Genomic DNA, 27,948 nt, shown 5'->3' with positions numbered 1-27,948 from the left:
TTTCCTCCACCTACCTATATATACCCCTCTCCCTCCTCCATTTAGACGAAGCAAAGTATATGATAGATATTTGTGAGCTTTGCTCCATGGATCCACACCTCTAGGAGATCAAGACCTCCTCTTGGAGTAGATCAACGTCAAGACCCCCTTGTGGGAAGGATCCCCATCATAGGATCACCAAGACCTCACCTCCATAGGAGTGGGATGAACTTTGCCTTGTATCTTTCCTTTTGTTGTTCATGCACCTTGTGGATCTTGTGTTTGTGAGTCTAGTGGATGTGTGATTGGACTTGTTCTTGAGTGTTCCTCTCGTTTTCTCCCTTGTGTTCTTCTTGTTCTTGGGGATTCCCCCTCCAATTCGTGAAAGATCTCCACATAGGGTTCCACCCTACATCACATGGCCTTGGTGACAATGGCCTCGTTCTGTTGCACGGCAGCCGCGTCAACGACGACTTGGGCGACGACTTTCCTCTCCGCATCTGGGGACCTCTGGCCGGCCCTCTTTGTTGATTATTGGGCAAGCTCCTCTAGCATGAGCACCATTTTGGGCTGCTTCAGGCAAGCAGGACAACCAGAAGTGGCTACCAGGATGGCAGGGCTTGGCGGGTAGCGGGAGGGTGGAACGGTGTTTCGGAGGAAATGAGAGAAATGGGAAGGAAGTGGCTCCAACAAGCGGGCTAGGGGAAGGACAAGGGCAGGCATCTTGCGCGTCCGCGCCTTATCCGTTTCTATGCAAATTCTGCCCAAATTTAGGCCCAAAATGGGTCGCGTGTTAGCCATGCTTCTGTCCGTTTGACCCAAATGGACTTTTTTCCTACGGTCATGAAAATACTCTCTCTAATACTTAATTGATTTGCCATGTCATTTTTTCGTTTACACCATGAAGCACTGAAACATAGCTAGTATCATGTATGTCAACTAGATATATTTATTAAGGTGGCACATAATTAAATGAGAAGAGAAAACTAAGTATCATGATATGATACCATATATTATATTAAATGTTGTACTAGTATGTGCCATGCATGACAATAGATAATGTCAATATGATATCAAGTTATGATACTATGCATTGGTGAGGTGATATCATACACGAGTATTATGCATGAGACTGCCCTTAGTGGAATTAAATTGAGAAGTAACATAAGATCCACTCAGCAAATTTACTTACCAAGAGTGTTGCATGATACCAGATACCAAGAGTGTTGCATGATATCACACATGTTATTTCCCACTATAGAGATAGTAATATAGACTAGTAATACATGCATGTTACTCCCCATGGTAGGTAGTATGATACTAGTATACGAGACTTTAGTTCCCATTATGACCAACCTTAGGTGGCCAACACACTTGGACAAAGGGCGTATCTAAAGTGTACTCTCTCTGATCCAATATTGATTATCGCAGATTAATGTAGTACAATGGATAGGAGGGAGTAATTAGGATCTACTCAGAAACATGATTAGTATTAAACTAAAGCTCAAGCTCAATGTAAATTGTTCTGGGCTCCTATTCACCCATATCAACACTTTCAAAACTGCTTTAGCAGAAAAACATAACACCTTTCACATTTTCACTGAGAACGGGAAAGGATCCCTCATGCCCTCGTTTGATATAAAGTCGTCCCCGCGAAGCCAAAAGATGTGCATAGTAGACAGGAGGCACTGCAGAGAAGTAACGAATTGTAATTATCGCCACTTCAATAAAACAAGAGAAAATAAAACCAATCGTCACTAATAATACTTCCTCTGTCCCATAAAGTAAGTGTCAAAAACGCTTTTATAAACGCTCTTATATTATGGGACGGAGAGAGTACTTACCAACTGAAACAGAAGAGGTGCATCTCGCATACCTGCAACATTCGGTATGACAGTGAGTTGAATGGCGGAAATTTTAGATATGCACATGGAAGGAAATTGACAAAATATGATTACGTGTAGCATAGGTGGTTTGTGAGCGTTTGCAAAGCGTTAGCCGTAAACTTGTTTTCATCCCACAGAACATGATAACGCACAGGTCGGCTCACTCCCTATAATGATGCAACATTAGGAAAAGAAAAATCAATCAATACGTAAGTACAATAAACTTAATTGTATATTTTATTTGCACAAAGAGAGCAGCCAACCTTAGTGACAGCATGGCTACACAAATAAAAATCAAAGTCAGTGGGATGGCATACTTCTTTATCAATCACTGTACCTGAAATGAGATACAAATTAATGACTGCGATATTTAATATTGATGATTAATGTTAACAAGCTATGCAAGAACATACCAGGCAGTACATTTCCACTTCCATAAATTGTACTCACAACATCATAGTTATCAGAAAACAGACGGGTATGATGACGTTTCTGAACGACAACAAAGGTAACTCGTGGGCTATAGCAAGGGTCCAGGGATGCACAGGCCTCCGTTCATTGTAAAAAGATCATCACTTCAGGAAAAATAAATAAAATTCTATAACAAAAAGAATGTAGGAATAAAATCCACCTTTTTTATGGCAGAAAGTTCAACATCCAAAACCTGATTAAGCTGTCCATTGCTGACACCATCCCTGAAAATAGAGAAATATCAAATACAAAATCTTAGGATGTGCTTTGCAGAAACATCCCAAAAATAGAGAAATATTAAATGTAAACCAAAATAACAAAGCAAACAAAGACAAAGAGAGAGGCACCTGTAAAATATGATTCTCCCAGGTATGCATCCAGTTGCCCTCCTGAAAGAAATGAGGTGCTCTCTGCATATTTTATACTACTTGTGTGAGCATAGACATACCATCTAATCTTCAGATACTTTAAAAGAGAATGAGATTGTACTTGATCATTCCACCAGTTTCTTCATTAAAAAGGTTATTTATGACTTCTTCCCGATGGGTTTGTGGACTGACTAATCCAGCATACTTGGTAATCTCAGGCCAGTCTTGAGAAGCAACAACCTTCACAAAGCACGACATTGCTACAGAATTTGCATACATACTTGCATATAGGTGTCTCATGTAGCAATTTGAATGATAACATACGAACATACAGCTGCAATGGAAGGACTAGAACATCCTTCTCCAGGATGTGGATGACTAACATCAGCGCCAAATATGATAGTCGGTATTTTACCAATACGGGGGAGTTTCCTCTCCAAAGCACTAACAAGTACCGTATTTCTCCCTCCGGCCTACGGAAGTCGAAGGAATGTAATATGCTGCATAACCAGCAAAACCAGCATGATAAAGGATAGAAGAAAACATACCTTAACATTAATTTTAAGGGCAACATTCGCAAAATACTGTTTTTTTGGCATAAAAACATGTTTTGCAAGACAACATTGAGAGACCACTCCAATATCTGTCTCCAATATTCTTTTGATGTCACCTAAATAATGATGACTGTATCAATAAAATATAATAATCAGTCAATATGCTAGTGTATTTAGAAAAAACAAAAATAATACCATAAAGAGTGCCATTATTGTCAGGCAATATTAGAATCAGCAGGTCGAGTTTTTGGCGCCGTGGTCCAAGTATGTTCATGACACGTTTATGGTGTTTCTTGAGTGACCGTGCTACGGATTTAGGGTCATAAGCTGCTACAGGGAGCACAGGTTCAGGCCTGAGGTCCTACAACAAAAAATCAAGTAAGAATGCTGATAGATAAAAAGATGTCTAGAAGCCCTATATGGATTTAAAAGATACCTACCATCCCGGATACATTGCACATCAGCACCAACTCATCACAAAAATTCAGAGCATGAGCATCTGTGACTTCCCAAGCAAAGTTAATGCATGCCCAGGTGTTAACTACTCCTCCATTGACCATTTTCTACAACAAAAGCATTACCCATAAAACTATTTTTTCACATTGTGCATAATACAAAAGATAAAATAATCACAGAATTAAGGAAGTTATGGAAAAACAAAAATATATGGAGGGATACATAAAAATAGAAGATTTGCATTGATTGATGAAGTGACTTCGGTACCTTGCACCACATGTCCCACTTGCCGACTTTTGGTAACACTAATACATCATTTTTGCCAGTGCGATCAAGAAATTTAAGCTAAGACCCAAAAAAAATAGTAAAACACAGAGAGACAATGCAAATGTAACATATATGGGAAATAAGTAGATACAAACTGATGGTTATGATACTTACGTAAGGAGGAGGTAGCACACGACCTTCAACTGTTGTGAGTTTGTTATAAAAAGTTATGCCAAATTCCTTTGTATATGGGTCCGCATTGTATAATTTTGAAGTCTGTAAAAAAAAGTAAAACAAGATAAAGGATAAAATCTAGAGGTTGATGCAACTGTGCCTGTTCTAACAAGAATAAATACAAGGATATAACTAATTGTGTAAATTGCACCTAGTCATTATACTTGCCATTTGCCATGACAGTATGCAACAAAAAGAAGTAAAAGAACAAATTACCAAAACAGAAAAAGTAAACTCAACACTTGATGGAGGCAGACTTGCCACCACGGCATCTTTGGCCAAACAATGGCAATAGACTCAACTCAGTGGCAACCTCAACATACAGCGGTAATGGACTTGATGATCAGCAGCCTCTCAGCCAACAGCCTGCACACCATGCTGATTAGACTAGGCAGAGAACTATAACCATATGCCCTGGTTTTGTTCTCCAAAGCCAAGGCATAGGATTTGTTTATGACCACGCATGCCTGTAGAACCTCGAACAGGTCTTCCACGTTTATATAAAAGCAAACTATTTTCCTAAATATTTGACTTGTTATTAAAATTATGAAATTGTCACCAGAGAAAAAACAACACTACGACATTTCAGGTCTGCATCAATTCCACTCATCTGTGGTCCTTCAAAGCCATCTTTTGATTGTCAAGATATTCTGGACCAACTGGTTTTCTCCAAATTGTGCCGTGCAATCACCACACAGAGCTAGCTAAGTTGAAGATTGTCGAGGACTATATTGAACCTAAAGCAGTGCCTTGGAGCTACTTAAGTTGCAATTGGTTTTCTCTGTCACACGGGGTTTCAGCGCTGGTGGCCACTTCGCAACAATTCACGCAGTCCTCCCTGCCACTGCGCTGTTGATTCTCCTGGTGTGGCCTCGGGGGCACAGGTGTTGCCCGCTGCTGGTCAGTCCGGTTACGAGGGTGTGAGAGCCTGGCTTAATAGGAATGATAGATAGACTACTCATATCAACAAGGAATTCCTTCTTTTTCGGAAGTCCATCCAAAAGGAACCTCAAAGTTAGGCGTGCTTGGCTTGGAGCAATATGAGGATGGGTGACCAACTGGGAAGTTGATCCGTTAAACATGCTTGCCTTGAGGATGGGTGACCAACTGGTAAGTAGATCACGGTGCGCAAAAGTGAGGACAAAGTGTGCAGGAAAGACTAGTGTTGGTCTGTGGGGCCAGTCTAGATCCCACCAGGCGTAACGGCCAGGAACCGGTGGTTGTGGCCGGGGCGCTACAGAGGGTTGTCGCCTCACGCAAGTTCCGGTTTGCTCTCTTCCTTCTCTATCATGCTGATTACAGTGATTAGTGTTGTGTTCTGTTGGCCTACTTAGTGACATGTTCTTGTGCCGCCCAATTTATGCGCCGCTACACCAAACATATGGACAGAAGGGACTGCCACACACTCGCACTCTGCCTGCTGTAGAACTCTCTCGTCTCCTCTGGCAACGAACAATTCTCAGCGTAGGCTCTTGCTCTGGTGGACTCGATCCCACTTCGAATCCATCCAAGTCTGCTTTCCCTCTCCGGATCCACTCCCCTCGAACCTAGCCACACTCTCCCCCCCTCCGAGATCAACCTCCAACACTACAGTTCGGGGTGATTTAGGGGCAAACAGAGCTTCGCTGCCCACCCTTGGCTGTAGCTTGGGGTTGAAATCACAGGGCGTTTTCATGGCGGATTCGAGGAAAAGTAGCGAGAAAGCGATGTTAGCAACCAATACCAACTCCGATTTGGTAATGGGGGCGTCGGATTTGAAGGAAAAGTTGGTCGATGGTTCCGACAAGGATTCAGGCGGACCAGAGGACAATGTGACGGATTTGCTGGGGCGTCTCAACCTCACCTCAGAGGAGGCCACGGCTGTAATCCTCGAAGATGAGAATGAAGAGGATTTGGTGAGCCTGGATTGGGCGTTGATAGGTAAGGTTCTGTCCCCAAATATCCTCCATATCCACACTATCATGCCTGCATTGAGACCAGCATGGGGGAACCCAAGGGGATTGTCAGCAAAACCAGTGGGGGATAATACTTTTATTGTGGAATTTGCTAACAAGGAAGACTTGGATAGAGTTGTGGGAGGGGCTCCTTGGACAGTAGGTAAACATGCAGTTCTGTTCAAGATCTTTGATCCAAGACTGAAACCGTCTGAAGTTACTTTTGACAGAATTTCTTTGTGGGCACGAATCAAGGACCTTCGCTTTGAATTAATGAATAGGACCTGGGGGGAATCCCTGGGTGCTAAAATTGGTACTGTAGAGAAGGTTGATGTAGATAGCCAGGGTAACTATCTACGAATTCGAGTTTCTGTGGAGATCTCAAAGCCGCTAATGAGATGGGTCACCGTTTTTTCAAAGAAGAAAGCTTATGAGAGGTATGAAGTGCAATATGAAAAAATTCCACACTACTGCTTCTCCTGTGGCATCATTGGCCATTCTTCACTAGAATGTTCAACCCCGGGAGAGAGAGGTGAGGATGGTAAACTTCCTTATAATGCCGACAGGCTGTGCGTGAAGGATGACAAAAAAGAAAAATATTTTTACTTCATGGTCAGGACAGAGTTCACAGTCTAGTGACAAAAGCTCTCACTGTAGAGAGAAGAACAGTGGTCCTCAAAGATCTCCAAGAAGTAACTCAGAGGAGAAGGACTCGGGTATAAAAGAGATGCAGGATGGTGCTACTTCTCCGTTGAAAATGAAGGAACTTGATTATAAGCAGAAAGACAAAGTAAGATATGGTGAGGCAAGCAATGAGCCATTTCTTTTACAGCCTAGCACGGATAGAGTGATTGGACAGAAGAGGAAACAATTAAAAGTCTACAGGCCAAAGAGTCAAGTTGTGCCCTACAATTGGAGGACTAAACAATACTGCAGAATGTCCACTTCCGATTGCCTTACCAGACCGAGACGTATGTATCTCTGAAACTTATAAGAAGCAGAAAAAGGATTTTGACAAATTACCATCAGGATCGGCGGATCAGGCGGAGGTTGCCATAGGGCAGCCCCGCCACACGCCATGAGGTTCTTGTGTTGGAACTGTCGCGGCCTAGGGACGGACGCGACAGTTGGCGAGCTGAAATGGCTCGTTAATAAATATCGTCCCTCCCTCCTCTTTCTATCCGAGACGAAGATGAGGGACTCAAGAGCTCGGAGCCTAATGTGGACGTTGGGTTTTTCGGGAGCTTTTGCAGTTAGCAGTGATGGATTGAGTGGGGGTTTGGCCCTTTATTGGTCTGCCTCTATCTCAGTGTCTCTAAAAGCTTACTCCATGCAACTGATGGATATTAGAGTCAAAACAGAAAATGGAGTTGAATGGCGTACAACATTGGTATATGGAGAACCAAAGAAAGAATTGAGGCACATATTCTGCGATAGACTCAGATTCTTGAAGTCCCAACGGAATGGACCGTGGATATGTGCTGGTGATTTTAATGAAGCTTTACATGGGAATGAGCACATGGGCTTTAGAGACAGAGATGAGAATCAAATGGCTCTGTTTAGAGATTGCCTAGATGTATGTGGACTTTTGGGCCTTGGGTATATTGGCCCTAAATTTACATGGTCTAACCGACAACATGGTGGGATGAATATAAGAGTTAGACTAGATCGAGCTTTGGCAAACGGTGAGTTTCTCAAAAGATTTGATAATTGCTCCGTTGAAAACATTATCACTTCATCCTCAGATCACTATGCAATATTGATAACAATAGCAAAAAGTGGTGACCAGATTGCTTCCATTCCAGTGAATCATTCTTTCAGATTTGAAGCTGCATGGATGAAGGCTCCGGATTATAATCAAATGATAGAGGAAAACTGGAAATTTCTGAAAGATGGTGCTCCTTTTTCCCTAAACAACACATGGTCTGCACTTAATAAATTATCTAAATCTATCCATACCTGGAGCAGGACATCATTTGTGTTAAGCCTCATGCACTAGCCAACACAACCAAAAGTCCGAACTGATGGAAAGGGCTAGTACAATCCACATATACTGTAACACCCCCTCTCACGTGTGACGGGGAAGACAAGTCAACACGTGCAACCGGAAGAGAGCGACGGCGCGCGAAACTCACGTATGACTCAAGAGGCCTCTACGTGGACACAAAGGGGGGCTATCAGCAATTTTTAAATAAATTGCTCAAACCAGGACTTGAACTCAAGACCTTAGCTCCGATACCATGTTAAGCCTCATGCACTAGCCAACACAACCAAAAGTCCGAACTGATGGAAAGGGCTAGTACAATCCACATATACTGTAACAATTTGGACAAATAAAAAAAGAGATAAGAAGACTCGAGAAACGCCTTGCTGAGATAAGAAGGAACAATTTGGTGACTGGTAGTTCTGGCGAAGAGAAGCAGATTGAAAAACGGTTATGTGAACTATTTGAGAGAGAATAAATTATGGCACGTCAACGCTCAAGGATTGATTGGCTGCAAGAGGGGGACCGCAACACCTCCTTTTTCCATGCCCGAGCTTCAGCTAGGAGAAGAACAAATTTAATTAATCTCTTGAAGAGAGCTGACGGAACAAGATGCGAAGATCGTGAAGGAATCAAGAGTATGGTATATGAGTTTTATGCTAACTTATTCACCTCTGAACCTTGTACCTCATTAGATGCAGTGCTGGAAGCAATTCCTTCTAAGGTGAATGAAGAAATCAATGAAGCGCTTTGTCGAGAATATACAAATGACGAAATCAAGACTGCACTATTCCAGATGGGCCCCACCAAGGCCCCTGGACCCGACGGATTTCCTGCTCTATTTTACCAAAAACATTGGGAGCTGCTAGAAGAGGATATTTGTGCAGCAGTGAAGGGTTTTCTATTGGGATCCGAAATTCCAGAAGGCTTCAATGATCCGGTAATTGTATTAATCCCAAAAGTAAACTCTCCTGACGTGCTCTCTAATTTTCGGCCAATAAGTTTGTGCAACGTTATATATAAAATTGCTTCCAAAGTTATAGCTAATCGACTCAAACTTTATTTGCTGGATTTAATCTCTGAACAACAGAGTGCTTTTGTGCCAGGAAGACTAATTATAGATAATGTTCTTATAGCTTATGAATGTCTCCACACAATAAGAAAGCAAAAAGTCAAGCACCCCTTCATTGCACTTAAAATCGATATGACAAAGGCCTATGATAGGGTGGAGTGGAACTACCTCAAGGGTATATTATTGAAAATGAGTTTTAATGATAAATGGGTTGAGATGGTAATGAGATGTGTAACTTCTGTGAAATATGCAGTTAAAGTTGATGGAGATTTAACTCAACCTTTTAAACCTACTAGAGGCATTAGGCAAGGGGATCCAATTAGCCCCACCTTTTTTTGTTGTGCGCTGAAGGATTATCTTGCTTATTACAGCAAAAGGAAGCTTCCGGAGAATTGAAGGGGATTCGTAATGGCAGAAATGGCCCTCCTATCTCCCATCTCCTTTTTGCCGACACCAGCGTGTTCTTTACTAAAGGAGATGATAGGAGTATTGATACTCTTAAATCAGCTATTCAAACTTATTGCGATGGGTCTGGACAGAAGATCAATACTCGAAAATCATCTATATTCTTTGGCACCAATTGTAATGAGCAAATAAAGGAAAGGGTAAAGCAGAAGATGGGAATCCAAGATGATACACTACAAGCTACTTATCTTGGTATGCCGACCTGGGTGGGACGTTCACCAACGAACAGCTTTAGCTTTCTCACTGGTCGACTCTGGAAAAAACTCAACGGTTGGAGTGATAGACCTCTGTCAAGGGCTGGGAAGGAAATTCTATTAAAATCAGTCGCACAGGCAATGCCAACTTATGTAATGAGTTGCTTTCAACTTCCCATTGGTGTCTGTGAAAAGATGAAAGGCCTATTTCAAATTTCTGGTGGGGTGTAGAAGATGGGAGAAGGAAAGTGCATTGGAGATCTTGGAAGTGGTTATCCTCGCCAAAATATTTAGGTGGCATGGGCTTTAGAGACTTAGCAATTTTCAATCTGGCTTTGTTGGGAAAACAATGTTGGCGCCTATTAACAAATGCTAATTCATTGTGTGCCAAGGTTTTAAAAGGAATGTACTATCCAGAAGGGATTTTTGGACAGCTAAATGCCCGAGGTCATCTTCATATACTTGGCGTAGTCTGATGTATGGGAGAAAAGTGCTGCAGGATGGCCTACTATGGAGAGTGGGAGATGGCAACAAAATACATACATACGAAGATAATTGGATCCCTGGCATTACCTCTGGAACTCTACAACATATTTCCCTTAGAAGTGGTAATGATATGGTGAGTTCCTTCATAATAGAAGGGGAACAAAAGTGGAAGGAAGAAACTGTTAGAAACATTTTCCCAGAGGACATAGCAGAGAAAATTCTTAGCAATACCACTGAGTATAGAAGGATGCACAGATTTTGCTTCATGGCCCCACACAAAAGATGGTGTTTACACAGTGAGGTCAGCATATAATTTTGTGAGAACACTAAATTTCTGGGGGGACAGAAGTGCAAATGGCAAGGGGGCTATTTCCGACCAAAAGATCATGGAGAAAAATTGGAGGAAACTGTGGCAAATTCAATGCCCAAATAAAATGAAAGTAATTCTGTGGAGATTGGCTCATAATTGTCTCCCAACAGGTGCTCAACTTAAAGTGAGATCGATCCCCACAAGGTATGATTGTCATTTCTGTAGTAGGGAGGAAACCGTTGAGCATTGTTTTTTGCACTGCCATTATGTTAGAGAAATCTGGAAAGAACTCAAGAAAGAATATGGTATTTGCCTGAAACTGAAAAGTTTAAATCACATTAGGCAATGGCTTTTAGAGTGGATAGAAAACGCTACAGAGTTTCACTCTATGATTATGGCAGTGGCAATATGGCACATATGGGAGAATAGAAATGCTTATCGTAATGGGGAGGCTTTAAATCATCCTCGTCGTGTGGTGGGAAAGATCAAAGCTTATGTTGAATTTATTAATATGCATTCTTTCAGCTCGACCACTTCCATTAGATGTGAGACCTTGGAGTCGAACAAAAGATGGTCTCCGCTGCCGGAGGGGTCAATGCTCGTCAGTGTGGATGCAGCGATCTTCTCCCAATCAGCAAGAGCGGGCTTTGGTGTGGTGATACGTGATCACCGGGGAAGGGTGCAGGTGGCGAACAGAGGCTACTTTGAAAGAGTTCAAATTCCTGAAGTAGCGGAAGCCATGGCACTTCATCAAGCCTTAATCCTTGCCAATAGCACTGGTATGAGGAAGATCATGGTAGCATCTGACTGTCTATCATTGATAAACAAGATCAAGGGTTCAGGTTTTGATAGGTCCCCTACTGGAGCCATAGTCCATGATATTAGGAAATGCCACAAAGTTCGTATCTTGTAGTTTTATGCATGTCAATCGTTGTTGTAATGAGGCAGCACATGTTCTGGCCAAATCGGCAGAGCATGATGCTTGGTCCTGCTGGCTTAATGAGATCCCTGATGTAATCAGGACCATTATTTGTAATGAATCAGTTATGAATGAATAGAAGGGTGCAGCTGCCCATTACCTCAAAAAAAAATTATGCACCGCTTGTGTGAGGTTTCCTATTTGGGGATGGATTTTACCCATGTTTCACCTGAGTTTGTGCCTGCCTGTTGTAGCCCGCCTATTCTGGGATGTCTTTTGGTTGGTTTCGTTAATTCATCTCCCCCAGGGCGATGGATCCCTGCGGCCGGGCTGTGCCGCATGTGCAAGATGTGGCCATAAGCGCGGTGGTACAGTTTTATTCTTCTTTGCTCTTGTGTGCTCTGTGTTGGCGTGACTTCTTGGTGTGATGCTCCTCTTTTATTGCCGAAAATGGCCACACTGCCTAAGCACGTTAGAGAGGCAACCTTTGCAGCAATACCATATATGGGCTTTATAACATAGCTCTATTGTGTTGTCCTCCAATCTAAATGATGATTTGCTTTCTCTTAGTGCATATGTTTCATCTTTTTTGGCTCAATACCTGGACCCTGCGCAAGCGGGAGCTACATGCACCGGGCTGCCCTTTTTTATATGTGTAAGCAACTATTTAATTTTGCAACTTATGTGGACTTTGATCCTATGGTAGGGAGCCAGGAATCCATGGCATGTTCCTCAACATTTCTTATCCTTGAATACCAAGAGTGTAGGGTTCAAATAGTAAATATTCTGCAGTTTTATACAAAAAGTCCAAAATACCAAAAATTACCAATACTACATTGAGCTGAGCCATATTCCTTTTTGTACTCACATTTATTTGGGAAACTATATAGCAGTCCTGGTTTTATGTTTTGGGGTAGACTGTCACTGTTTTGCCGCTGGATTTGTTGCGCTAGGATTGATCGGGCTGGGTCAGGAAATCGTTTGGTGTCGTCTCGACCATGGTCTAGCCAGCTTGGTGTCAGGATTTCGTCTCTGAAGATTAACACTGTCAACTGGATTCAGTTATCCGGCACACCAGCAAGCTCCACGTCACCCAGCATCTACAGCCTAGGGTGCCCAAGGCGGAGACACTGTTTACTACCTGCACATCTGTTTACTGTAGCTCATTCAGCAGTCTTTAGTTTAACTGCTTGTAATATAAATACCCAGCTGCGCTTGGGATCTGTCGGTGTACCAAGACATAGGTACCTTAGTACCCTGACTTGTGCACAGGCAGTTGTAGCCTTCCCGACGGCAGGGCTTGCCGGAGGGCAGCTACAAACAAGACTTGAGAGTTGGTTAATAAAACCATGAAGAAAACCTCAAGGCAGGTCATTGAGAAGTACTAAGTACTGAAGATCAAGACTTTGGTTGCCGGCAAGCGAAGGCCCGGCAAGCTCCCACTACAGCTCCATCGCTCCACCTCAGCGACACGCCAGTCGCCTATCAAGTAGGTGTCAAGCGGCCAGGTAGTTTGGTGAGTTATGTCTGGGCACGTGTCAGCTCACCGCCGAAGATACAACTTTAATGACACCCATCCTGGAGGCGTGTCTGTTATATTAGTGATGTCTTTTGGCCTCTTGTATTCTAGCCTTTTGGCATCCTCATGTATGTGTATATATGTTGGCTTTGGCCTCCTAATAATACAAGTTGCTATTCTAAACATGGTATTTAGAGCTCTAGGTATTTTTTTCCGCACGCGCAACTCATGCTGCTCCCGATCCAATCTCCTGCACGGCTGCCATTGTTCTCTATTCTGCTGGCCGTGATTTTGCTTTTGCATGCGTCCATCTCCAGCTATAGGAACTTCGCATCCAAGCTAGTTAGTTGATCCAGCCGCTGGCTAGTTGTTGCCCTCCCGTGCAATCCACTGTGAATCGATTTGGCCCTCACGTGGAATCCGCTGGCTAGTATTGGATCCTATCGGACTTGGTCCCAATCGATCCAGCCGCTGGCCGCTCGTCCTCCTCCAAGGTCGCTGCCGGCCATGGGCCTCGTCCGCGCCGCTACTGCCGACCGCCGGCCTTGTCCGCACCGCTGCTGCCTTCTGTGGCGCCACCGGCGCCGGCCCTGTCTGCGCCGCTGCCACCGGCCGCCGGCCCCGTCTCCGCCACTGCCACCGGCCTCGTCCGCGCCGCTGCCGTCTTCCGCGGCTATCTACTGGCGCTCGCGTGGTCACGTGAGTGGCTGCTGCCATTTCATGTCCGGGTGTCTACTGCTCCAGATCGTGACTCTGTCCAATCGATTTGGTCATCGTTCGGCTGGCTTTTCGTCTGATTGATCTGCTACTGGTTCTGACCGCTCCCATCCTGACCAGTTGACTCTTCCCGGGAAAGAGGGGAGGCAACTTCCCGGGAAAGATGTTGTGCAGAGGTCGATTCCGAAGACGACGACGCATCGACTCCGAAGAAAGAAAGGTTGGAAGCACAACAGGAAGCGCAAAGGCAAGGCAATCATGGCAGTTGAAGGCTCCGGCAAGGAAGTTGCCGGATGCACTTGTGGTCATGAGGTAGCCGCCGGCGACAAGACGGAGAGCCCCGGCAAGCCATACTGCAAGATCCACCGTACCAAGAGCCATGATCTCCACGAGTGTCGACAAGTTGAGCAACTTGCCGAGAAGCAGAAAGCTGAATATGAGAAGCGCGACAAGGAGAAGGGCCTGGTGGATCCGGCAAGAAAGGTCGTAGCGGCCGCAGAGGTCGTCGTGGCAAGGCCAAGCAGCAGAAGGAGAAGCCTGCTCGAGGCCATGGCAAGGAGGATGATGAGGATGATGACAAGGACGAAGAGGAGTCCAACGAACAAGAGTTCCAGAAGGCTACAGAAGCCATGTGCATTGATGGAGGAGCATCTTTGCACTCCTCTCACCGCCAACTCAAGCAGTGAGCGCGTGAGATCAATGTTGCGGAGCCGGCAATTGAGACACAGAAGCATACGCGCCTATCATTTTTTACGCCGAGGACCACCCTGATCCCATAACTACGGTCGGGTGTATGTCGTTGTTGGTTTCACCAACAATTCACAACCTTAAGGTGACAAAGATGTTAGTTGACGATGGGGCCGGCTTGAACTTGATCTCGCCTGACATGATCAAGAGGCTGCAAATACCTAATGAAGATCTCGAGCAGACACGCATGTTTCAAGGGATCAATCCGGGAAGGAGTCAACCCAAGGGGAAGATAACATTGTCGGTAACGTTTGACAGTGAACTGAACTATAGGACGGAGAAAATTGTCTTCGACGTCGTCAAAATTCCATTGCCATACAATGGAATTCTTGGTTGCCCGGCGCTGGCAAACTCATGGCGGCGTCCCATTACGCCTACAACACACACTCAAGATGCCAGGGTCGATGAGTGTCATCACCATCCATTCCGACAAGAAAGACGCAGTCATCTGCGCCGACAAACTTTACCGGGAAGCAGTTGCAGCATCTGCCGCCAAGGTACTTGCTCCTGCCGGCAAAGTTCCCGGGGTGGAGAAGAAGACCGGCAAGACCTCTGACGAGGACTCTAGGAAGCGCACCTCTTCGGAGTGTTGCACACCCATTGAGGACGTGCCGGAGAGCTCTACCGGCAAAGGCAGCTCCACCAGAGGTGTCCGCAATGGAGGATGGCGCGGGAGGCACCTTCACCATAAGTGCCACCATTGACAGCAAATAGAAAAGCGCGCTCATTGCTTTCCTACGAGTGAATGTCGATGTGTTTGCATGGCAACCATCTAACATCCCTAATGTTCCCAGGGAAGTAATTGAGGACCACCTTGCCATCTGCCCTCATGCACGACCCGTCAAGCAAAAGGTCAGGAAGCAAGCCTTGGAGCGGCAAGAGTTTATTGCCGAAAAAATTAAAAAGCTAGAAGCAGCAGAATTGGTCAAAGGAGTTCTACATCCAACATGGTTGGCCAATCCAGTTGTAGAGATTTACCCAGGTTCGGGCCACCATGAGGTGCTAAACCCTGCTCCTGCTTTGGTTGTATTGGATTGGATGTGTTGAGCTCAAGTACAAGGAGCGCAACTTGCCGGCAAGGTGCGCGTGAAGTGCAGCTAGGGAGTGAAATGAGCAAGTCGTTGACCTTTTGAAAGGTAGCCATGGGCCTCCTTTTATGGATGAAGGGGTCACGACAATAGCAAAATAGTAAATACACACCGTAAACAGTGGCCCAAGTGCTATCATACCTAACTCTGCCGTGAGGTGTCGAGCTGGTGATGCTTGTCGGCAAGGGTTGCCTCTCCTTCTGTGTTGTTCGCCCAGCTACCTCTTATTAACTTGAAACGCCTCCAAGACGATGTCAGTAAAGTTGTATCTTCGGCGGTGAGCTGACACGTGCCTAGACAGAACTCACCAAACTACCTGCCCGCTCGACACCTACTTAACAGGATCACTCATCATCTATCCGCCATCTACTAAACCCTGACAGGGTAAATAAATATATACTGCTTCATCTACGAGAAAGCTTTCTCCATATGATTTTGCCCTGAATTCACCGAGTTTAGTCCTGAAATTTCCCTAGTTAGGGCTTGCCACTTGGTCACCTCTACAGTTGTTCTTACAGCTAAGCAGTTCCAAGGGTTAGGCAGTCGTGAAGGGGACTACAGCTTACGCGCACTGCCTCTTGGTGGTTGTTCGTCGTTGATTCACGTTGTCGACTAATGTTCCTGTCTGCCGTGGTGTCGGCTCCTGCCTCCGCTACGTGCCTTCAGTTTGCTCTTTTATTCCTCTATTGCCCTAATTACTGCCCTGGTTTGCATTGCTAGGTTTGTTGGTGTGCTGGGTTAGGGTGGTGACATTTTGGGGCTGGATTTTTATGCATTCAGGATTTCAGGTTGTTTGAGGGTTCAGGGGTGCTGTTGGCAGTTGATCGTCGGTCATTCGCGTCATCAAGTTGTGTTCTTGTCCGTTGTAGTGTCGGCCTTTAACTCAAAACCCTTATTAAAAAACAGTGCAACAAAGGCACGTGTCCCCTTCTAGTAAATGATTGATATGCCAAGGATAAACTTCATGCATACTAGGTTTTCCCATTTCAGGCAGTTAAGTTGCTATTGCATAGTACTTCAAGATTAACTGGACTTCTTCGATCAAGGTAGAAAATCCACAAATAAAAAGATTTACAATCAATACAGGTTTATGCATAAATATCTACAAACATATAGTGGTCCACCAAGAAATAATGGGCTGTCCATATTCCATAGTACAAGCAACTTCTAGCAACGGAAATTTAAATTCTTGTTGCACCTATATATACTCCACTTCCCCAACTCTTATTCCAACGATAAGATTAACCCTTCCCCCATTACATTGTATGGTAAGTAGTTGCTGGTGGAAAAAGTGCACGTGTATATTGAATAAAATGAACAACAAAGTCACTAATTAAATAAGAAATTTGAAGGAAGAAATAAACATACAGCAGGAACCATTCTAAATAATTTACACTGCAACCATTCGTACGATTACCTGTAAAATGGCCAGTTCCTTCTCTATGGGGCGCTGGCAAGTAACTTCACGAAGAGCAGATAACTGTTCCTCATTTAACTGTTCTCTGTAGTGTTGTCCCTCGGCTATCTTACAGACCTAAAGTTTCAAAGTAATGCAAATCAGATTGTTATGACATGAAGTTATACTCCCTCCGTTCGGAATTACTTGTCGCAGAAATGGATGTATCTAGACGTATTTTAGATCTAGATACATCCACTTCCGAGACAAGTAATTCCGAACGGAGGGAGTACATAACAATTGTGATATTGTTGAATATGTTAAACATGGTACTTAAAATCTTGAAAACAGAAATTTAGGATACTAACCTCCATTGGCAGGTAATTTGGCCTCTGCTGATTACCAACTTGCAAGCAAGGCAAAACAAAATGCTGAATATCATAGCCATGTTTCTCCTGGAAGTATTGCATTACTGTCTTCTGAGTTCCATGATCACCAACTGGAAAACTATCAAAAGACAAACCAGCCAAATAACGTTAGCATACCAGAGTTCTCTATCTTCAGTCAGCACTGTCAAAGACATAAGACAAGCTTTATATATGAGTATGCTCAAAATACATACGATAGCTTGCTTGCCCCTTCTGATGAAAGGCCAGATATACGGTACTTCTTACGCACATCGCCCCTATGTGTGACATAAACCTTTATACCATGCAAAGCTTTCGCGATCTGTCAATTAGCAAAGGGTCAAACTTACTAATACGGAAGTGTTCAGCCGTTATTAAGAAAGTGAGGACAAAGTTGAAGTATAAAACACCATAATATAAGGACAACACCTTCAGGCGTTCAATATAATTTATGGGGCCATCGGAGATGCGTCTGCAAAGAAGCTCGGCAACAAAATCAATCACGAGTTGAGGCTTGATGAATGCTTTATAGGAAGTATCTGCAGGAAGGTATGAAGAGTCAATTTCATGGCCACCTTATGGCGGAATAGAATGTTTGCATATTATTTCCAATTTAATATGCATAACTAGTGTGAAAGAAATGTCAAAACATATATATTACTACTAATATTATTATTATTATTATTATTATTATTGTTATTGTTATTGTTATTATTATTATTATTTAAGATTATCAAAATCATCATCTTGCAGCTCCATGCATTCCCATATATTTCGTGAATAGAAGCTCTCTTCACCATCCTCCCTAAGCGTCAAGATGTAGCAAAATTTCAGGAGTACAGACCATCTATACATCTCATAGCCAAGGTTTTAGCCCGCCACCTGCACCCAAGCTCGACGTAATGAAGATGCAAAACCAAGGAGCCTTCATTGCACGATAGGAGCATCCATGACAATTTCATGTTGGCACAGCTCATGGCGCAGTTCCTGGCAAGGTTCAAAGCTCCTCAGTTGTCCTCAAATTGGATATCAGTGCTCCTTCGATTGTATCGTTTTGAGGTCCTCCGAAAGCTTGGCTTTAGCATACAGTTCACAGCCTGGATTGCCTTGCTGTTTCGCACCGTGACATACAAAGCTCCTCAATCACCAAGTCAGCAAGGTCAGGGGGATCGCCTCTCACCAATATTGTTCATCCACGCAATCGATATATTCAATATTGTGTATCAAGGCTCAAAAGCTGTTGCCTACATGTGCTGTTACCTCAGGCTCACTTAAAGCATGTACATATTCTTCCATTATAAAGCATCAAGGCGCAAGATTTGCATTTTTCTCGGGAAAAAATGAGTCCAAATTCAAGTCTGATTAGTGCCCTCTATGTACCATGACAGTAAACCACTTATCTCGCATCTGCACGATCCCAAGAACTAGAGTCCTAAATCAAATCTAAATGATGCCCTCCATAACTATGGTTTCTTCTCTTGCAGCTGCATGGATCCCCAGAACTAACTAACGTGATGATCACACATAATATATTCTTAATAGTCAAAACAAAATGGTTCGGAGCTTTTTTTTTTCTCTTTCTTATGTTCAGAATTTATTACTTCTAGCTTCTACGAAGCCTCTTTTTGACCATGAGGTCATGGGTTCGAGTCCTGGAAACAACCTCTTGCAGAAATGTAGGGAAAGGCTGCACACAAAAGGCCCAAAGTGGTCGGACCCTTCCCCGGACCCTGTGCAAGCAGGAGCTACGTGCACCGGGCTGCCCTTTTTTTAACTAACTTCTAAGAAGCCAATACAATCATATCAGCTTAACCAAAGCAAGGTATGAACATTTAAATCATCGAACAGTTGATCTACTTTGACTCAATTCTGACATGCAAGCATTGCAACATAACCACAATTACTATTGTGAAGAAGGGGAACTCGGAACTGGAATATGAAACAAGAAGCTCGAGCTTGGGATTAACCGATATTTAGTGAAAGTCCCATCTGACTGCGTTGTATGCTTCGATAAAAACCACAGCAGCCTTTCAAGCCTCCACCAAGTTCGTGGAACATCGCACTAGATCGATAAAATGATCGACCGACTCGGAAATGCCTACACACAAAAAAAAAGATTATCTCAGCAGTTCGACAGATATAATGGTACTGAAAAAGATGGTGAGAACAGAATAACCCTTCAATCGGAGATTCACACAGAACAGTGTTGCATGCTTGAATGAATTCTTCACTGTCAATTGCTCCGGTCAAAAATGCATTGTAAGTTATCGTGACAGAAAACACTGTCGTGGGCCTTGAGATTAGCAGCAACATTGATTGTATCAGGTTGCAGATTAGATCGAGGAATCAGTATTACAATTAAATGTTACAAATATATGTCCAGAATATCATACCTCTGTGGGGTTTGCCCATAATCAAGACTATCTTCCTCATTTTGTAATGTTATAACAAAGGTCTCAGATTCAAATGAAAACGGTCCAGATGCATATAACCTGTTCCTTCCATCATATGCAGGACGCCGGCCACGCAAATGTGATTCCCTATACATCTTGCAAAGCTTTCTCATAACAGCACGTTTGACACCACATGAGATGGCGGTAGCATGAGAGGGGCCAGATGACAGAAACTCATAGTTCATAAATACCTATAAAATGTCACAAATGAAAGATCGTTGTGATCAAAAGAACTTCATATGATATCACAAGTTTCCATGGACAAGATCTTACCTCATATCGGTAAATATTGTCACAATAAGTCGATGGTTTAAAATGATTTGTCTTCAGAATACAGCTTTCGCCAACAGAAACAAATCCATTGCGCTTAGGAATCGAGAATGGGTGTCTACTTGATAGACCAGAAGTTATCCCGCCTTCGTCACCACCACTAGAGCGCAGGTTTCTGTTTTTTTTCCGCATTGCTCGTGCTCTAAGGCAAGGCATACATGACATAACTTTATAAGACAGTGGGGTCAAAAGAAGGAATTAAGCAGCAATACATATTTTGAAAGGTCAAGAGCGAAGTGTACCAAGTTGAACTTCAAAGACCACAACATATAATGACTGGAACAAAGTAAAAAGAAAAAAAGGAAACGGGGTAAGTGACCATCCATTGCCATGGAAATACCATTACAGATGCATACTGTCTGACTTAGATAAGAGAACAGAATCCTCTTTGTTTCCAGGCAACATCATAGCATGACCTTCACTGTATTTCACTAAACCATCTTATTCTAAGTGTAAACGAGTAGTGTGATGTAAGATCAGAAGTTTTCCCCTCATAGGCTCATGCTTCCATATTATACAATTAGATTTGAGGAAATCAGTATTACAATTAGATGTTACAAATACATGACAACAAAAGAATTAGAAGTCTCAAAATTATATGTATTCAAATTCTAATTTCTTTATCAGGCAAACTTGGCCACACAATATCCATTTTCTATGCCCCTATATAGTGTGCGAATAACTTTAAAAGTTGGTCGTTGGATGAAGCCAATCCCATGGTGCAGAGATGGCAAATCCGAGCACTACTAGCCGTTGGATATCATCTACACTCCACCAGATTTTGCCACATGTACAATCTAGAAGACTCCATGGTTGAACTTCAGCATAATGCATAAACCTCAAAACACAAGCACTTCTCCTTTGTTCTAGAATCTCCATATCATAATTGTCCAAACTTTTTTTTCTAAATGAATTGCCATTATTTGTTTTTACTTTATGCTTTACAATGCACAATATCCATGTATCTTAAAATATATTAACTTCTTTTATAAAACTAATTGATTTTGAATGAGATGAACTATAAGAATTAAATGAATATCTACATCATGCATATATGACTCAAAGCTTACATGCTATAATGTGGTATTTATTCATACTTTGGTTACCAAATCTCACGCGTGCAATGCACGTGTACTAGTAGCAATAGAATCTCAATGCGAACTCTAGTTAAGCCAGATCATCAAGAAACCATAAAACACATGAAACTCTATCAAACTATAAATGAAATTTAAATGTAGGATATAACAGCAAGTACCTCAATACCGAAAGTTTGTCGGCCAACTGACCAATCTCGCCCCGAAAGGATAATCTAATTTGTTGACTAGTGCAACATCTTACAACTTAAACATATTTTGCATTAAAAAAGCATAAAACATATCATCAAATTGCAGATCTTCGATGCTAATCTATGAGAAAAGTTTGTTCTACAAATTCTAATTAATGTTTTGAAGTTGTTAGATAATGCTTCCTGCTCATTTTTACAAGTGAAAACAAACTTGGGCCAGATAAGCAAAACACTGAACATGTGAATCTCGATTGATCGATATATCCTAATTACAAAGGGGTGCAGCTTAGAGCAACTCTAGCAGAGTCGCCATATTGGGCCGATCGCCATAATAACCGTCCGTATGGCAATCGTAGCCAAAAAGGCTGCCCTAGCGGAGTCTCCATACGCCCCTCGGCCTGCATAATTTATGAAGCGCGCTCCAATTGAGCCCGTGAGACTCCATATTTGGAGGCTGGGGCCAATGATATGGAGCGGCCTCCATCGGCAACCGTTCGAGCGGGAGGAAAGTTTCACCCCAACCTCTGCCGTCCGTACGGCTGCTGCTTCCTCCATGCCAATGGCGGAGCCGCTTTTCCACCTAGAAGAGCGTCAATTAATGGTCGCCACCTCGTTTCACACCCGTTTGCCACCCGCACGCGTGTAATCCGCCCCAGTTTCCCGTCGGAGGACACACATCCGCAGGTATATAAACCCCATCGCCTTCCTTCGCCGGCGCCACCCGACGCCCCTATATTCCTCCATCCCCGTCGCCGTCACACTCACTCCCATCGGTCCCCTCGCCGGCTGCGATCACACCCCCTATCTTCGCCCTTCACAGTCGCTCCCTCCTCGCAAACCTTTCCCAGGCGAGAGTGAAGAGGGCCGCGTCGAGAGAGTTCTGGGAGAGGGCATGGGACTACTCCCAGCGGGTTGATGAGGACGCTAGTCGTAAGGCTGAATCAGCCGCCGGCCGTGCCCACCTCCATGGCCTACTTCAATCACATGTCAACGGCCACCTAGGCAGAAATGGCGCCGCACTCATGCCGGCCTTCAAAACTGTGGCCTTGTCTCGTATCCAGGACGCACAGTCGTCGACCGCGTAGCCGTGGAAGTCACGGCAGCGGAAGCCCCTGCCTGCGAGGTCACTTCCAAATGGAGCAAGAGTCATAGTTCAAATTCTAGTAGAGAATCGTAGTTTAAATGGTTGTTCAAAACCTAGCTGTAATCCATGTTGAAATCTAGTACAAAAAGATTTCTATTGCTGAGGAGGGGAAGGAATAGATCTTATAGCCAAAGACAAACGGGTCCCACACTGGAATTTTTTTGGAGGCTATGATATATGGTGATTCTGAGTTTCCACGTGGCCTTGGCAGCCTCCATATTATTATCGATATTAGAGCAAGTGTAATAAGGTACAGCCAGCAGGCTGCAAGGATTAAACTATTATATTTCAGCTGATTTGGATGAGAGAAGAGGAGAGAGAAGGGAAGCAGGCTGTAGATTAACAGTCGGCCGTAGCACGGACTCCAAGAAACATTGTGAGAGTGTAAGGTGGGTCATGTAGTAAGTAATAAACTAATACTACTTAGCAAGTAGCTACTATACATATTGGCTATCAGGTTGACTATATGTGACGTGGTAACTTTATATAGTCGGTAATTGACCATGCTCTTCTGGCGACTCTGCTAGAGTTGCTCCTAACAAGTTCTCAACATGCTAGATGAATCAAATTAGAGAGTGATATAAACATACTGAAGATTACAACAACCAAGCCCCGGGCCAAAACATTAGCCCATAACTACTCCATAATTGACCTAGAGTCTGAACACAGTACTCGATAATCGAACAAGGGAAAAATATGGATTGATTTGCAGCAATAGATATCTTTCACATACAGCTAGTAAAAGGTAATTTCTTTTTTGCGGTAACAAACAAAACATTGATTTATTGGATTGTAGGTGATAGAAAAGATAGTAAATCAAACTTTGTTCGATTGAAGCCACTAGTGATGGTTAACAATTGACGCAAAAAAAATCTGAAGAAATACCTGGGATAGAGTGCGCGGAAAGGGAGGAGCACCGGAGCAGGGAGCGCCTCGGCGCGGGACTGTCGGATCCCAGAACCCTGGAGGAAGACAGCGGGCCGGTGCAGCGGAAGTGCCGTAGGACGGAGAAAGCGACCGCGGCAGTGCGGCACCTCCGTGCGGGGGGGCAGAACCGGGGTTCGGATCGGTGGCCTTGTTTTCTACTCCTCGCTGGTCTTTATTTCCCAACCAAATAGTACTAGTAACCCTAAGAAATAAACAGGGCCGGTGGCTGCTATATGGCGCTTCGGGCGGGCATCAGCGGCGGGTGGGGGTTGACCCGGTTTGTCGCCTAAATAAAATACGGATGTTATCAATGACATATAGTAGGACTTATGGCATCTCCAATCGCTCATCCTCCAACATGTTCCTTCTATCGATTCGCGACGTGGCCACAGTTTATTTTTTCCCGCAAATCAGAGACAAACGCGAGGGGATTTGCGGGCGTTCGGATAGCACCAGCGCCCGCTTCTGATCGCCTGGCCCACCCCAACCCCCCACCCGCCCCTCCCGCGCTTTTCTTCCGACGCATACGCCGCTTACCGCGTCACATTTATGTCGGCCCAGAGTACGTAGCGGTCAGCATTTATGCCGCGATGTGACCAGAGGGAGGGCGGCGTTGACCAACGCGAGCTCTCGGGAGCCGTCGCTTCAATGCGGACGCACCTTTCCTGGAAACCAACTCTGGCCGCTGCGCTGCATTGAAGCGGTTGGCCGGCCCTTCGCATGGCCTGGCTGAGGCTATGTAATCTGCGCTCCAGGGCTGTCCACATCACAATCTATCCACTCTTCCTCCTCCTCCTTCTCTCCTCTCCCGCCCATCTCCCTCCACAACTCCGGCGATGGGCAAGTCGTGGGCCTCGACGCCGGCAGGCGGCGGTTCCGGGACGGGCTCCGACGGATCATGATGACACTGCCCTCGAGCTCTGTGGTTGTCGTTCCCATCGGCAGGCGCCCCCTCGACGAATGCGAAGGTCTTCGTCTCCTCCGACGACGAGGAGGACCAACCACTGCAGCAGCAGCAGTCCACACCGGTGGTGGCGGGCCAGGTGTACGCCGCCACCAATGCAGAGTACGAGGAGCAGATGGAGTTGATGCTCCATTGCTCCATGCTCCACATGAACGGGACGGCTCCGCCACCAGGTGTCGGTGCTAAATCCGGCATATCTCGAGTAGGGCTCCCAAGCTTGATGATCAGAGCTAGATGATAAACAAGGAAAGTAGGGACACGACGTTTACCCAGATTTGGGCCCTCTTGATGAGGTAAAACCCTATGTCTTACTTTTTATTGATTGTGATGGGGTACAGAGTACAGATTGATCTACCTTGAGATCGTGTGAGTTTGTCTAAGCTTTAAACCTTGTAAAGGTGAATGCGTATCTCCTTAAGCGTTAAACCTCACGGGTTATATAAACGTCGGGGGTACCTAGGGTTTACAAATAGGCGGTTGCCATCTTTAGATATAAGCATGTCGGTTGAAGCACGCTTAAAGTGAATGCCAACTCTTCAGGAAATCTTCATCTTGATCACGCCTTGGCCCAAGGTCGACACGGCCATGTCAACAATCTTCAACGGGTCCTCAGCTCGTCCCATCACTGATGGCCCGACGTGGCAAGCACCCCTAATCTAGGACACTAACAGTAGCCGCGAACTAGTCTTCATGCTGAGGACATCAGATGCCTTCTTTGAGATAATTCCGTAAGTTTGAGTCTTTGGCTTCGTAGGCGAGCTCCATCTTCCATGTTGGCTCCTAATTCTAAGGTCATGCTTGGCTCTTACCCCCGATGTCGTGGGGTTAACACAGCAGATGTCATAGTGAAAGTACTTAGGTGCGAGGCCATGGCTACGGTGATTAGCTTAAAGGGGTTGAGCCGGACGAGAGACACGAGTTTACCCAGGTTCGGCCCCTCATGATCAAGGTAAAAGCCTACTTCCTGCTTTGTGTTGTATTGCTTGAGTGTCGATTACAAGGGAGCAAATTCGCTTGACCTAGCTATCGATCGATTGTAACTTAACTTTACCCGCTGCAGGGACTCACCTTTATATACACAGGTTGAGGCCCTGGGCTTACAAGAGTCCGGGTCGAGTTATATTTCGTAACTGATTCTGGCTCTAAGTCGCCCTGCCTCCTTGGGCAAGTCGCCATCGGGCGGCTTACACTTCCGGGTCACGCACCGTCTTCTGGCCTTGGGACTCCATCAGGCCCACCTTGTAAGTCGCCTCCCTGGCTTCATATCTTGGTCTCTTGGGCCTGTTTAAGGCTTCATTGTCTAAGTCGCCAACAGCCTAACCTGGACCTTATAGGGCGAGTTACACCGTGGGGTCATATCCCCAACATTAGGCCCCAGATCGATTTGAACTTGTTCACGCCAATCTTCATTGTCTCTGGTTGGTGAGTCTTCTTTGGTTCTCCTAAGCGTTTAATCTTGAACATATCTTCATAACCCGCCATATGAAAGGATGACATCATCTTCATAAATTCAGAAAATCCTCATGACGTCACAGCGGATCTTTTGCATTAATCAACCATTCCAAGGATCGAGTCGTCCTTTTTGTTGTAGCAGTTATTATGCCTCCTCGATTTTCACGCACGCCTGTTACTGTGCCCTCTTTTTTCCTTATAAATAGGCATGGGGGCCTGCCTTTTACACCTTCCACCCCGTCGCCTCCACTTCTCTTCTTCCTCGTGACGCCTACTGCCACTACAAAAGAAAAGACACATCCGTGACATTTTGGGCCGAACAAATTTTTTTTCTGTCATGCTTATGACACTTCTATGATGATAATTGTGACAAAACCCGGTATCATCATAGATGTGGTGGGCTCCTACTTCTATGACAAAAAATCATGACAGAAAATGGGCTTTTCGTCCTGGGCGGGCCGGAGACGCAACTGCATGACATTCTTTGGGCCGTCCATGACGGAAAAAACCGTGGTAGAAGCGAGGGTGAGGAAAATATCGGGGAGTTCCCGGATACGGTGGGTGGTCGGGGGCGAGCGATGCGTGTTTCTCTCGTACACGTACGCGCGTGGGTGCGAGGCGTTGGGCTCTAACTGAACCTGAGCAAGGCGTTCGCCTAATGAACCAGAGCGATTGCACTACAGGCTACGCGTTACTGAACCCGAGCGATCAAGCGATTCCTTCGCTACTGGTGCTAACTGAAGCCAATCGAACCTGCTGCCTCTTGATGAATAGTGAGCGTTGTTGGGAGGGTTGGATGAACAGTTCTCGGTGGGGATTGGATGAACAGGACCCCGTGGTAGTAGAGGCCATTGCCGCTGGATGAACAGGCCCCCGATCGATCGACCTGTTTGGGGGTGGATGAACATGACCCCGTGGAGGGCTGGTTGAACAGTAGCCGGTGGAGGGCTGGACGAACAGTAGCCCGTGGAGGGGTGGTTGAACAGGACCCAGTGGAGAGGGCTGGTTGAACAATAGCCGGTGGAGGAGCGATGGAGGCTGGATGAACAGGAGCCCGTGGATGAACAGTAGCTGATGGAGGCAGGAGGGAGATGTCGTGGATGAACAGTCGCAGGTGGAGGCTGGCGGAGGTCGATGGTGGAGATGAACAGTAGCCCGTGGAGTCCCGATTTGCGGTATGCCACACCCTTCCCGATGATTAGGACCCTCGTTTCGACCGTAGCGCTCCAACACAAGTTCATTTCCTCCATTTTGCGGTACGCCACACCCTTCCGGATCAATAGGACCCGGTTTCGACCGTAGGAGGTCCAAGAGAAGTTTGTTTCCTCCATTTTGTGGTACGCCACACCCCTCCCGGTGAACAGGATCCCGTTTCGACCGTAGGTGGTCGAACACAAGGCCGTTTCCTCCGTTCTGTGGTACGCCGGGCCTCGTTTCGGTTGTTCCGTCCAAGCCAGTTGGCTCCCGATGAACACGATGCATTTCGTTGCCTCTCGATGAACACAACGATGCAGTTTCTCCGTTCCGACCCGGCCGGTTGGTGCCGATGAACAGGACACCGTCGCTACCTCTCCATGTACACGAGCCCTGGCCGTACGTATGTGCAAGTAGGCGTTCGAGACCCCGCCCGTGCGTATGTACATACGTGTACACGATATAGACAGGACTGCCTGAACATCTACTGCTCCTTACTGGGCCACGGTTCATCGTGGCAGAAAGACTGATGGACTAGTATGTACGTACACATTTGCGACCAGAATGACAACACTATGTAGCTTCGACCGGGTGGGTCCGACTATCAGGGAGGATAAGGAGGCACTTCCTTGCATGCGGAGATGTAGCTGGTGGGTCCGAGCTGACAAGGGGAGGATTCTTTTTTTTGCGCGTAATATGGAGGCACTTCCTTGCGTGCGAAGATGTAGCTGGTGGGTCCATCTGTC

At 45.1% G+C, this 27,948-nt stretch overlaps 1 protein-coding gene across 6 annotated transcripts; it reads right to left on the bottom strand.

Annotated features, from left to right (window-relative positions):
• Positions 1-1,367: 1,367 nt before the first annotated feature.
• On the bottom strand, positions 1,368-23,819 carry LOC123188806 (protein argonaute 1A). Of its 6 annotated transcripts, XM_044601088.1 has the most exons (24): positions 23,551-23,801; positions 20,479-20,512; positions 20,180-20,378; positions 19,847-20,097; positions 19,630-19,746; positions 19,421-19,551; positions 17,883-17,992; positions 17,669-17,775; positions 17,415-17,553; positions 17,068-17,184; positions 4,156-4,257; positions 3,982-4,059; positions 3,699-3,821; positions 3,454-3,619; positions 3,253-3,374; positions 3,037-3,177; positions 2,826-2,944; positions 2,684-2,746; positions 2,497-2,560; positions 2,279-2,414; positions 2,129-2,202; positions 1,938-2,032; positions 1,824-1,855; positions 1,368-1,667 (listed from the first exon to the last, which is right to left on the bottom strand). In XM_044601088.1, exons 3-24 carry the CDS (start codon positions 20,366-20,368, stop codon positions 1,546-1,548), a joined length of 2,598 nt encoding a protein of 865 aa, XP_044457023.1. In that variant the 5' UTR covers positions 20,369-20,378; positions 20,479-20,512; positions 23,551-23,801; the 3' UTR covers positions 1,368-1,545. The 6 variants fall into 6 exon arrangements, 5 of the variants coding, with proteins under 5 accessions (XP_044457023.1, XP_044457021.1, XP_044457025.1 ...); XM_044601086.1 differs by lacking the exon at positions 20,479-20,512 and having other exon boundaries at positions 23,551-23,819; XM_044601090.1 differs by lacking the exons at positions 3,037-3,177; positions 20,479-20,512 and having other exon boundaries at positions 23,551-23,819.
• Positions 23,820-27,948: the final 4,129 nt, after the last annotated feature.

This window comes from Triticum aestivum, chromosome 2A, assembly GCF_018294505.1.
Source record: "Triticum aestivum cultivar Chinese Spring chromosome 2A, IWGSC CS RefSeq v2.1, whole genome shotgun sequence".
Taxonomy (NCBI): domain Eukaryota; kingdom Viridiplantae; phylum Streptophyta; class Magnoliopsida; order Poales; family Poaceae; genus Triticum; species Triticum aestivum.
This window is presented reverse-complemented; position numbering and strand designations above follow the sequence as displayed.

Excerpts from the sequence above, each read along its gene's own strand:
- LOC123188806 (XM_044601086.1), bottom strand. The coding sequence starts at position 20,368 with ATGCGGAAAAAAAACAGAAACCTGCGCTCTAGTGGTGGTGACGAAGGC. Across the intron at positions 3,620-3,698 it reads TGTGCAATGTATCCGGGATG|GACCTCAGGCCTGAACCTGT; the intron begins GTAGGTATCTTT and ends TTTTTGTTGTAG. Across the intron at positions 3,375-3,453 it reads CAATAATGGCACTCTTTATG|GTGACATCAAAAGAATATTG; the intron begins GTATTATTTTTG and ends ATCATTATTTAG.